General features: G+C 40.6%; 1 protein-coding gene across 1 annotated transcript; it reads right to left on the bottom strand.

Moving 5' to 3' along the window:
- Positions 1-7,096: 7,096 nt before the first annotated feature.
- On the bottom strand, positions 7,097-10,352 carry LOC121706117. The gene is made up of 5 exons (XM_042087599.1): positions 10,133-10,352; positions 8,806-9,393; positions 8,637-8,672; positions 8,452-8,544; positions 7,097-8,225 (listed from the first exon to the last, which is right to left on the bottom strand). The coding sequence occupies exons 1-5, from the start codon at positions 10,219-10,221 to the stop codon at positions 7,274-7,276; spliced, it is 1,758 nt and encodes a 585-aa protein (XP_041943533.1). The 5' UTR covers positions 10,222-10,352; the 3' UTR covers positions 7,097-7,273.
- Positions 10,353-12,892: the final 2,540 nt, after the last annotated feature.

The following is a 12,892-nucleotide window of genomic DNA, read 5'->3' as shown; positions in this document are numbered from 1 at the left end:
GAAAAAGTAATTTTTTGTGTAAGCGAAACTAGTGTTATAGAGTCAGTGCCTGATGTGACAAATTAGTGTATACAACTGACACATGAATCAGTACGAATAGAACCATTCACTAATTTACTTACAGTTTACAACAAACAACGTGAATATGACCTTCTAATGTTTTGTTGACTATGTCTGATTACTTGCTGCCAGTGATCTGTTTGCGCATGTGTGTGAGTGAGAGGAAGATGCAATGTAAATGATAAATTACTAAAATAAATATATGATTTTTTGTAAATTATGATTTGTAGATATTTTCTTTCATTGCTGGAACCGTTGTGAATTATCCAAAGATCAAGCATTTTTATAATGTTCAACTTGTGGAGAAATAGTGAATACATTTAATTCCTCTGTACCTAATGTGAAATGCTGCGGCTGCAACCAAGGTCAAAGACACAAGCTGGGTTGAAATACACTAGTGTAGCCTACTTCATGCTGGCATCTTGCAGCAATTGAACTCTGAGTCATATTTATCTCTACAGTATAATAAGTGCCTGAATACATTCACAATACTGTATAACTTATAAGGTAGAGTGGGAAATATCACACAGCTTCACCCCTCTGTTCTTACTTAAACTGGCCGAACACAAACATTTAGCAAAACTTTTGCATAAAGGGTTTGATCCCCTTGGAATGGTTATTTGCACCTCTTTCTTCTTATGATTGTAGAGATTGGTGTTTTAAGAGACCAGGGGCCGTATTCACAAAGCCTTTTATCTTACCACTAGGAGTACTCCTAAATCGCACTAAAAGATTTTAGCTAGACGTTTTCTCTTAAAAGTTATTCACAAAGCCTTTCAGACCTACTCTTAGTAAGGAAAAATGACAACTCCTAAACTAAAAAAGGCCTAGCCTAAATGAATAAAGAGTAAAGCAAAACAAATAGCCTAGTAGCCTAATGAAACATAGGCCTACGGATTGATGCAGTATCTTTGCAACATTATTAAATGAATCTGTCACCATATGCCTATGCCTACTGTACGTTTGCAAAGAGGAGAACATTTTAATTTGATTCACAATGAGACGTAGCCTATTTACATGTTGAGAATGAGTAGTTTTTGGTTGTTGGTGGCGTTATTGCATCCCTTAGTTATTGCAAAGAGGAGAACATTTTAATTTGATTCACAATGAAACGTTACATTTAATTTACATGTTAACAATGAGTAGTTTTGGTTGTTGTTGGTGGCGTAATTGCATCCCTTTTATGAATGCAAAATTGTTCCCTCGCGATAAGCTCCTGTTGCCGCATAGGTGACGCATTTCAAAACATCGCAACGTGAAATGCCACAAAAAGCTGTTTGTGAATAGGTCTTAGTGAGTTAGGAGTCCTCTCGACTTCTTTTAAGCTGTCCCAGACTTAGGTGCTACTTTTAGGTCTAAAATGCTTCGTGAATTACTTTTAGTGCAAAAAAAATAGGAGTCCTAAAGTTAGGAGTGACATGTCCATTATTTTTAGGAGTTGCTCCTAAATTCGCCACTTAGGAGCTACTTTTAGCCTTAAAATTCTTTGTGAATACGGCCCCAGGGGCAATTACCCCCCAGGGGCCGTATTCACAAAGAATTTTAATTCTCAGAATTCTCAGACCTGTAACCTGTCACTCATCATCGTAAGGGAGGTGTTTGGAATCATTCCCGCGTTACAATCATCAGCCAATCAAGGTGGTCACTTCAGTCAAGCTCGTGCATGAGTAATGACGTCATCCATAGCAACAAAGACTCACTCTTAGTTTAGGAGTTGTCATTTTTCCTTACTAAGAGTAGGTGAAAGGCTTTGTGAATAACTTTTAAGTGAAAACTCCTAGTTACAATCTTTTAGTGCGATTTAGGAGTACTCCTAGTGGTAAGATAAAAGGCTTTGTGAATACTGCCCCTGATCACTATCTGTGAAAGGTAGTGCTCGAAACTCTGAGGGGCACTGATGGGGTGCGTCTGGCTGTAGTCACCATAACATGTTCAGTCCAAGTGCCCATGGGGACCCAGGTTCAAGTTTGACCTGCGGTTATTTCCTGATCCCACCCCATCTCTCCCACTTGCTTCCTGTCATACTTCATTGTCCTATCCAAATAATGTCAAAAAGCCCAAAACATATACTTTTTGACATTCTGCGTGGACCAGTTAATTGCAGGAAGACTTAAGGAAGTCTGGCTCCGTCCACCTGTTATTTCTTACCCTGTAACTTAAAGCAGTTGACCAACAAAGATCAGCTGGTATGCATGCAATACATTTCACCTTTGGCTGTGATTTTGTTTTATAGAACATTACCTGGGGCCGTATTCACAAAGCCTTTTATCTTACCACTAGGAGTACTCCTAAATCGCACTAAAAGATTTTAGTTAGGAGTTTTCTCTTAAAAGTTATTCACAAAGACTTTCAGACCTACTCTTAGTAAGGAAAAATGACAACTCCTAAACTAAGAGTGAGTCTTCGTTGCTATGGATGACGTCATTACTCATGCACGAGCTTGACTGAAGTGACCACCTTGATTGGCTGATGATTGTAACGCAAGAATGATTCCAAACACCTCCCTTACGACGATGAGTGACAGGTGACAGGTCTGAGAATGCGTGCGCTACACAAGTAGTGCGAAGGACGGAAGATAATGAATAACTGAATAAAAAGGCCTAGCCTAAATGAATAAAGAGTAGGCCTAAGGCAAAACAAATAGCCTAGTAGCCTAATAAAACATAGGCCTACGGATTGATGCAGTAGGCTAGGCTATCTTTGCAATATTATTAAATTAATCTGTCACCATATGCCTACTTTGCAAAGAGGAGAACATTTTAATTTGATTCACAATGAAACGTTACATTTAATTTACATGTTGACAATGAGTAGTTGTGGTTGTTGTTGGTGGCGTTATAACATCTCTTTTATGCCTACAATGCAAAATTGTTCCCTCGCGATTGGAAGCTCCCGTTGCCGCATACCCATTTCAAAACATCGCAACGTGAAATGCCACAAAAAGCTGTTTGTGAATAGGTCTTAGTGAGTTAGGAGTCCTCTCGACTTCTTTTAAGCTGTCCCAGACTTAAGGCGAGTTTCGAGATTTGAGTTCAGCATTGTTCAGGAGTAGCTAGGCTAGGTGATAATGATTGCACCTGGTAGAGGTAGGCTACATTCCCTTTATTATTATAATCACTATTGATAACGCATTATATAGGGAACAGGCGAGAATGCATCTCGATCAGCAAGTGTTACTGGGTTTCGCCTGAGCGTTGTAGATAGATACCTTTATATGGCTCTGGGTTTCGCGATTTGATTTCAGCATTGTTCAGTAATAGGTGCTCATTTTTAAAAGATGCATTTAATCCGAAGTCATGTCAGCTCTCTATGCAGGGAGTAGGGCTGTCACTTTTTATTCGAACATGAAGTGAAATATCCGTAGTCGAACTATAAATAAACTATTCGGTTTTTAGTGATGTGTAGCGCATTTCTACAGTCTATGATTAGTTTTATTTTATTGTTTGCCATCTCATTCAGTGCTATATGATCCAGGGCTCATGACCAAATCAAGCCAATATAATAGCCAGTAGCCACAATGAGCCCATGCAGCCACCCTGTTTTGACAATCAAAGGTGACGCACAGAACGGCCAGCCTGAGCGGACAATTACGTCCCCAACTCATCTAAAATGTGGTGTCTTGAAATACTTTGGGTTCTACACCATAGATGGTAAAGTGACCGTTAAATATAATGTTAAAGAATGTATCTGTGGATTGTGGCTTTAATCGGTCGAAGTTGACTCCATGTCGTGGTGTCTCACGTAACTCAAAGCCAGGCAAGCTGAGGACAGGCGCTCTATCTGCTCCATCGTCGTTATGGTAACCAAACAAGTCTTCTTCTGTCTAGGTTTGTTTCAAGGTTTAAGTGTTGTTCTTCTATGTGGTCCACCTACTGGAGGGGAGTGTTTAAAGCAGTTCCGTTTCACACATGCGCAGTCTACGCGTCACTTTGACGCGCGGTCTTAAATTTCGGTCGACTCAAAGACGCGACGCATGCTGTAGAAATGACGCAATTCTCGTCACGCGCTCGCCAGTGCCGTGTGCGCGGGACGCAGACACGGGAGCGTACCATAGGCTTTAGGTGCTACTTTTAGGTCTAAAATGCTTCGTGAATTACTTTTAGTGGAAAAAAATGAGGAGTCCTAAAGTTAGGAGTGACACGCCCATTATCTTTAGGAGTTGCTCCTAAATTCGCCACTTAGGAGCTACTTTTAGCCTTAAAATTCTTTGTGAATACGGCCCCTGATGTGCATGACATGAATGACACAGTGCCCCATATACTGAGGCCTTTACAGATCATCTGTTCTGTGGAGATGTGTGTAGCCTACTATTACTCTACAACCCCAAATCAGAAATAGTTGGAATGTTTTGTAAAATTAGTTGCCAAAAGGATACAGACAACATATCAAATGTTGAAAATGACAAATTTGACTATTTCATGGAAAATATATGTTCATTTTGAATTTGATACCACGTTTAAAAAAAAAATTGGGAGGGGAGTAACAAAATGCTAGAAAAGTTGTGTAATGATAAAGAAAACAAAAGGAGGAATGTTTCACAACTAATTAGGGTAGCTGGCAACATAATTTGGTATGAAAAAGAGCATCCCAGAGAGGCAGTCTCTTATGTAGGGGTATTCATCACTGTGTGAATACATGATGAAACAATGGCATTTTAATGCTTCTTAACATGAAATTGTAAAGTATTTGGGGAGTTCATCATCTACAGTACATAATATCATTAAAATATTCAGAGAATCCAGAGAAATCTTAGCAAACTAGGGATAGAGCTGAAAAACAATATTTGATGGCCGTGGTCTTTTGGACCTCAGATGGCACAGCATTAAAACCAGTTTATGTAAATAAAATCATTGTATGGGCTCAGGGAAACCTCTGATAAGTCTATGAGCACAGTTTGATACTCAATACTACTTTGATACACAATTTGATACTCAATTCAGAAATGCTAGTGTAAACCATCTTATCTGGGCCTGAACTTGAACGAATCATTAAAGACTCACTAATTTGATTTTACAAAGGCAAAGTAAGTATAGGCCAGCTCCAAACTGTAGGCTAGTGAGTGCAGGGCAGGCTGATAACAAACCTGAACTTGTAGTCTAAATGCCTTTATGATTTCCTTACAACTTTATTATGGCAAAAAGCAAATGCAAACAATGACATGCCGAACCCTGGAACTGACTGTCGCTCTCTCTCGCGCGCGCGCACCAAGCCTATGTCCAAATGTTTTATGGTAGCCTAAGGTAACATTAAAGTTATTTGCTGCATGAAGGAGAGTGAGAGGACACCCCTGCTTGATAAATAGGTCCACCTCACCAAGTTACAATGCACTATCGGAATAATGGTTTCATATTTGTTAGTCAACTTTGCAAAATACATTCGGGGCTTTCAAAGCATTCAAGGCTGAAGCCCCGGCAAAATCGGCTGGCAATGCCCCTGAACTTGTTTAAAATGGACTGAGGTAATGTGGAAAAACGTCCTGGAAATCATGGACTCATCTGGGCTAAAGAGGATAGGGCCGATCCAAGTATCCAACCTACCAGACTTATTTTAGTGCTCAGTTTGAAACCCAACATCTATAATAGTGTAGAGGTGTATTAGTGCCTACAGCATGCATCTTTTACATCTGGCAAGGCACAATACATTCTTTTGAGCAACATATTTCCTGGATGGCAATATATTTTCTTTTCTAGGGATGAATATTTCAGGGGATGAATATTTCAGGAAACAATGCCAAAATGAATTCTGCACATATTAAAACAGTATTTCTAGAGGAAGAGTCTGTGCTAAAATGGCCTGTCTGCAGTCCAGCCCTGTCAAATTAGGTGCATCATGGAATGAAAAACATGATTAAGAACACCCCATACTGTTGAACAACTAAAACCCTACAGTATATTGGTCAGGAATAGGACAACATTTAATTCTCAAAACTCTAGCAACTGGTCTTCTCAGGTCCTAATCTTTTACAGAATTTTGTTAAATGAAGAGGTGAAGCAGCACAGTGGTAAACATTCACTGTCTCAACTTTTTTTGAAACATGTTGCTGGCATGAAATTAAAAACGATTTTCCATCATATAGTCAAAATTTTGTATTTTCAACATTTGATATGTTGTCTACTGTATGTCCTTTTTGCTAAATATGGGTTTACAAGACTTGTATATTATCACATTCTGTTTTTATTCACATTTTACACAACGTCCCAACTTTTTCTGATGTGGAGTTGTACTGATACTAGAATGTCTGTTTTAAGAGCAACGTCTGTCATTTCACCTTGTCCTTTCTGCAATTGTTTAGCCAGGATCTGGTCCAGTGTTCATTCTGTCTCCCTAAATTCATTATCCATCATTCACACCATTAAGAACTTCATTGAGAAGAAAGAAAAATTATACATCTATTCTAGAGAGACAGTGGTGGCCATGAGAGACATCAAGGACAGGGCAGATAAGATAAGTGTTACCTGTATATTTGAAATGATTTATGATGTTTTTAAGACTGTGTGCATATAATAGAGTTAAAACAAACAAACATTAAACATTATTATTTGTTACTGGCATTCAATTCAGGGGAGGGTAAATAACACACTATCCTTAACCTGTTGAGGAGTACGGTCACAAATATGTGATCAGATGCAGCTGGGCCCCTGGGAGTACAATCACAAATATGTGATTAGAACGTTTTCGAAGAAGGTTCTATAACATGATGCAACAATTACCCTCAGGGACTTTTCTGCCATTAAACAATTTTAAGAACACTGAAACTATAGAACGTTCGCGTAGAATTCTAGAAGGAGCCAGGAAAATAATTCACTCTCTGGGGAACGGCATTGTCTTAAAGAATTCACTCCTCAACAGGTTAATGTATCAATCAACATCTTCACTCGGATATTACATAAGTACGTAGTAAGCAAAAGAGTCCATAAACTGCTGAAATCTCACCAGAGCATAAACATGCAAACATGTGCCTGTGAGTTGCATGTGACTGCTCAGGAATGTGCCACAGGTGAATAGCTGATCATTGTGTCCAGTGAGAGGTGTGGCCCCTTCTAGAGGAGGACTGCCCCCTCTGGTGGCAACAGCTGCTACTGCTCCTCTGGTATGTGACACGAAGAGGGAATGTGAGCTAATAATATGATGATTATAAATAGAAAACCTTTAGATATTGAGTTTCTCATATGTACCCATCCCTCAGTCATCTCTCTCTTCTCTCTTCCTATCTTCAGCTCAGTTGTTTGGGGTAAAATGGTGTCTCCAGGATCCTCCAGCTCCTCCTGAACCTCCAGATCCCTCTGCACAGGGAGTCGTGCATCTTCTCCCAGGAGTCCAGCTCTGAGCGCCACAGAGCTGTCCTGGAGCGAATGAGCTGGGCCACTTTGCTCCTATTCCCCCTGGCCAGACTAGTGCCGTCTTTGTAGATGAAGAAGATGTCCAGGCCGATGAAGAGCGAGTTGAGCGCCATGAACCCGGAGCGAGCTGAGCTGGACAGGGCCAGCGGGGTGCCTTTGGCCAGCTGTCCGAGGTCGGATGCTTCCGCCGCTAGGTTTTGGAAGTTCTTGGTTGATTTGACCTCCTTCAGACCCACCTTGGTGGCGCCTGTGGCCACCTGCTTGCTGCCAATCACCTTCAAGGCAGAGGCACCGTCCACCAGGGCATCGATGCCCTTCCCCAACCCGAACACTTTAGCCACGACCCGGCCAGTCCCCAACAAGATTTCTGCCTTCCCTGGCTCTACGATAGGCCCTGTGTGACTGGCCACGTGCTCCACGCAGTCCAGAATGCTCTGTACGTCCTCCATGAAACTCTGAAAGATGCCGTTTGCCTGTTTGCTGTGCTTGCTGTTGACGACCATCCCAGTGATGCCGGTGGCCAGGCTGTTGACGCCGCTGGCCACCCCGAGGCCGACGCCGGTCATGGTGAGGATGAGGGACACGCCGGCGGTCATTGGGGCCAGAGCCAGGCCTGCTATGGACAGGGCTCCACCTGCCACCCCCACTGAGCTGCCCGCCACACTGGAGATGCTGGCCCCCAGCTTCATCCTGTCTAGCTGGTCTGCGCTGGCCGTCAGGTCACAGAGGAACTGGCGCATCCTGTCATGGCGTTGACAGAACAGGCCAATGAAGGTCAGAGCAGCTTCGTGGAAGAGGAATGTCAGCCTGATGTCCTGGTTTCTCCTGAAAAAAAAAGTAGATTAGTGACAAATATAATTGTCATTCAAGGTGACATAAAGTCCCTAACCCCCCACCCTAGTGATCTCTCCAGGGGTTGGTGCAGAGGGCCTGCTATCATGTGCTGCTTGCTTCATTTGAAAATCTTGATTAAGCATCATGTTGAAAATGAACAACCATAGTAAGGGGGGAAACATGCAGCAGAAAACTGAAATATTTCCTGGACACTTGCCTGATGTAGTTTAACTGGTCCACATGATTAAGCATCATTTGGATAGACACCTCACTCGTGTCCACATGAAGGTGAAATTCATCATTACTTTTCCTGAAAAACATTTCAGTAGCCATTGGAGTTTTGCAACATATATAATAACAATGCACAGTAAAATAGTATGTGAGATAATTATTAGTCCCAACCTATTGCCATCTCCTGTGTAGAATTTGTTCTTCAATCTGAGGGATGGAAAATATATCTAAAGTTTAGATACTAATTATTACTATATACACACAAGTTATATATTATATAACATCGATAGAAGTTAGATCTTTGCTGCAAGAGGCATTCTTGGTTTAAGTCAATTTTAACCTTTCCCTGATCCGTTCACAGAGCTGTTGTGAGATGTGTATGTATTTCTCCAGCTGGAAGGCCAGCACGTCCACATTATTCAGGCTGGGGAGGAAGAAAGCAGCGTCATCCCTCTTGAAATGGACAAGAAGAGGAGCAGCCATCCTTGCGGCAAAGATAACCGAATGGACATCCACAGCGTTTACCCCTTTGGGCAGGTAGCGGCCATCTGTAAACACGAAGAGTGACGTGACAGCCAGCTTCTCCACAGCTTCCAGGAACCGCTGCAGCTTCTCAAGTCCTTCCAGGGTGTCCTTCAGAACAGCCCCCAGCTCCTTCTCCAGCTCCTGACGTCTGCTGTCAGCAGTCATTGCAGTCAGGCCACTCCACAGATACTTCTTGAAAGCTTTGGCCTTTTCTTTAGATTTTTTGACATCTTCAAACTTGGCATCAATTTGGTCTGCCCTGTCCTTAATGTCTGTCATTGTGTCCACCTCTGTTTCCCTCTGCAGGCACCATTTGTCTGCTGTATCACAGAATTGCCTCAGTGTGTAAATGTAGACAAAGGTGTCTGAGATGTAGTGACCCAATGTCTGTTCAAGGTCTTTTCTGAAAAACATAAAAGTCCAAATCATGTTTCATTATGTATTGTGAAATGTAATGCCGACTGTGATCTTATCTCTTTTTGTGTGTATGTTATTAATAGAGTAGCAATTAAAAAAATATCCACATGGTGGTGCCATTCACTCCTCATTTGAAAAATCTGTAACCACTTGGTTCATTGTAGAAGACTTTGTCATAATTTGCTGATTTACCAGGTCTTCTCTCATCTTACTGTTTATTTACTGTAGCTATGTCACCAACTTTAACACGACAGAAACCTTCTCATGTGGGTTTGTTTGAAAAAAATAATAATAATACAATCATGGTTACAGTAACACCTTACAAGCAAGCATTACTCTAACCAGTTATCCTAATTTCATATCAGTAATGTTAGATGAAATTTGGTACATACTGTAAGTGTACAATATTTTTGCTGACAAGGTTTGTATTATATCTCTATTTTATTTCATTACTTTATTTTATTTTCATCTCCCTGAAAGTTATCATGTTTTAGTGTTTTGTGTTAGTGAGTGTGGATACCTAATATAATTAGATATTTATATTATTCTAAATTATTACAGTATATTTATAGATATTTATTTATATTTTTAAAAGACTTGAATCTATCTGTGAAGATGAATGAATGTAACTATAACAATAGAAAGTAGGCTGCTTGAATGCTGTCAACAGGAATTGTACATAATCGACTTCAAACCATGGATCAAAGTTTTTAGTGTAATCTCACCGGACTTTCTGTTCGCTTTCCATTAGATCCCATTTATTAATTCTGCTCCCAGGGAACTTCAGCTGAGTCACTTGAGTTGATAGTATCATCTGTCTCTTGTTTGATTCACATTAAATGTTGTTTTCGTGTGACTTCTTTCTTACGCTGATCTTCGCTTTATTTTGATTTTGTGTCTTGTCATTTGAGAGCTAAAGTTTCACAATTGTTTCACCCTGAGGTGTTGGCGTAAGTATTTGGTTTTGCCAAACTGGTTTGACCACTCTGCTGGAAAACAGACGTGGGAGTTGGCAGGACAGCTCAGCTTCTGCATGTACAGTACATACTCTAAAGCCGCACTAATCCTCAGGGTCACTGTGACGGAGTGCTGTTACTACGGTTGATTATGCACTCTGACTGCCATACCAACGGGCCTGGCTCTTCTGTTGCAGTCAAGCTGCAGGTTTGGAACCCTGGAGACTCAGGTTTAAGGCCCGGTGGGGTGAGTGCTCTCTCCCTTCGCTACAGTCGCAAAGACAAAAACACCAGACACAAGCCTCCCAGTTCTCACCCAATCAAAATGCATCCATCACATCCACAGACCATTGTTCGATTAATTCCTGCTCATTCTCTCACTTATCAAGACACTACTTAGGCAAATACATTCTGCACACTATAAAAATGATGACAGTCCATACAAACTTTACATTCTGCACACAGTCTGTAGTTTATGCGAATGATGACAAATATCCTCAGTTAACAGTTAATAAATGTTCTTACATCACCAAGATTTTGTGTCTGTACAAACTTGTGTCCACCGCCTTAAGTCTGCAACAGCAGACCAAGTTTAATTTGGTCACACCAAAGCTCACGTCCAGTTTTGGTCTCTATATATAATGTGGGATTATATTGAAAAAAACATGTTTGAAAACCATAACAAAAGTATATCAACATTTATAACAGGACATTGCAAAACACTGTTCTATTAAATGTATCACTGCAATTAGAGATAATTGAGACCCAAGCAGATCTTGGTGATCATTTTGGTGTGCATTCAAAGTGTGTAGTAGTGATACAGGGAGTAAAAATATTGGGAACCTTGGAGCTTGAAGGGTTCTCCTTATAATTCCATGAGGCTGAATAGGAATTCAGCAATAGGAATAGGCCTATGAGCAGAAACTGGGGGGTGTCCTCATTTTGGCCAGTTTGTCCTCACTTTTAGGCTGTTTTCACAAATAATCCGATCTCTTTCTGGTACACTGATGGGGACTCAGTTTTATTCCTGTTCACCCTATACTTTTTGTGTGGGTCTCAGACCTTACTGCTTTGAATTATGGGCTATGTAGTTGCTCTGATCATCATTCATTATCAGGTTCAAATAATGATCATAACCCATGTTGGTGTTTTTTCTGATATATTTTCAGGATGAATTCTGATCTCAAGTTATTGCAAAGATCCTCTTGAACTGTCTGTCAACACGCCAGCCAATCACACTTTCTAATTTAGAGTAGGCCCGTCCCAACTGGTTATTGTTACTATGTCCAACAACCTTTAGCATCCAAAATGACAAGTGAGCAGCAGCCTGTTAACTGTGCTGCACAGTCTCTCTCGCATGTTTGCCACATGCAAGAAGAGTTTGACAGTTAATAGATGCAGATCATGAAAAATGGTGAGCAATGTAATCCAAAGTTCGCTGATTTTTCTACTCTATCAGAGACCAATAGCTTGGGTGAAAAGAAATTCATTATCCTACTTGTTTGGCTGTAGCCAAATTACAAATGTCTGTAGCCTTTTATGAGCTTAATGATATGTCTTATACGTATAATAATTATCTTGGCAATGGCAAGCCAAAGAGGATAAAAAAGGCTACAAAGAAAAAAGTGAAAGTGAACCCAGGGCGCTTTGTTTTCAGAATGCACAGATTAGGCATACCGCACCGCAGACTTCAAAGGGAACCATGCTGAAACTACCTCCCGAGTTCGATTGGAGTGTTCACATATGCACTAGTCATCGATCTGAGTTTGTGTAGAAGGCTGAAAGGGACCAAGTGTGAAAACACCCTTGGACACAACCTGTCCTCCTTTTCAGTCTGGTTGGTGGTCACCCTATTTCTGCTACTTTATAGTTCCACTTTAAAACACAAATTATGACTATCAACCGGTGTTTTCAAATGTATTTCTGCACAAAACCGTTCTTGTCATGTCACTGGTGATGACAGGAAAACCTAATAACCATTGTCTGAGAGAACAGTTTGATATTCAATTCAGAAATGCTAGTCTAAACCAGAGGTGGGACCAAGTCACTGTTTGGCAAGTCACAAGTAAGTCCCAAGTCTTAGCACTCAAGTCCAAGTCAAGTCCCAAGTAAATACAGAGAAGGGCAAGTCGAGTCCAAGTCCAAGTCTCATCAAAGCCAAGTCGAGTCCAAGTCCAAGTCCCAATCTTTTTCAAGTCCTGAACAAGTCATCAGGTACTCTTCACTTAATAATGGCATTATTAGACTATCGATCATAATTTTAACACTTCCATCTAATCCACAGATTTTTTTTTATAAATACAGATTAAAATATGTTCAATGTTTCTGTCTTTAAATCTTTTACGATATATGCATGCACATACAATATACACATGTGCATACCTGAGTAATCTGTACAAAACGGATAGCTACATGACAAATATATATATTGTTTTTCCAAATTGCGGAGCACACTGTAAGTATGAGTAATAATTTGACTGATGGCATTTCACTGCGCTAGGCCACAGATTTGCCTGCAAACAATTTATT

The sequence above is a fragment of the Alosa sapidissima genome, chromosome 3 (genome assembly GCF_018492685.1).
Source record: "Alosa sapidissima isolate fAloSap1 chromosome 3, fAloSap1.pri, whole genome shotgun sequence".
Lineage (NCBI taxonomy): Eukaryota > Metazoa > Chordata > Actinopteri > Clupeiformes > Clupeidae > Alosa > Alosa sapidissima.
Note: the sequence above shows the minus strand (reverse complement) of the source record. Positions and strands in the feature narration are given on the sequence as shown.

Coding starts and splice junctions, on each gene's coding strand:
- LOC121706117 (XM_042087599.1), bottom strand. CDS start 10,221: ATGATACTATCAACTCAAGTGACTCAGCTGAAGTTCCCTGGGAGCAGA. Junction 8,673..8,805: donor TGTGAACGGATCAGGGAAAG/GTTAAAATTGAC, acceptor TCCATCCCTCAG/ATTGAAGAACAAATTCTACA. Junction 8,545..8,636: donor TACACAGGAGATGGCAATAG/GTTGGGACTAAT, acceptor AATGTTTTTCAG/GAAAAGTAATGATGAATTTC.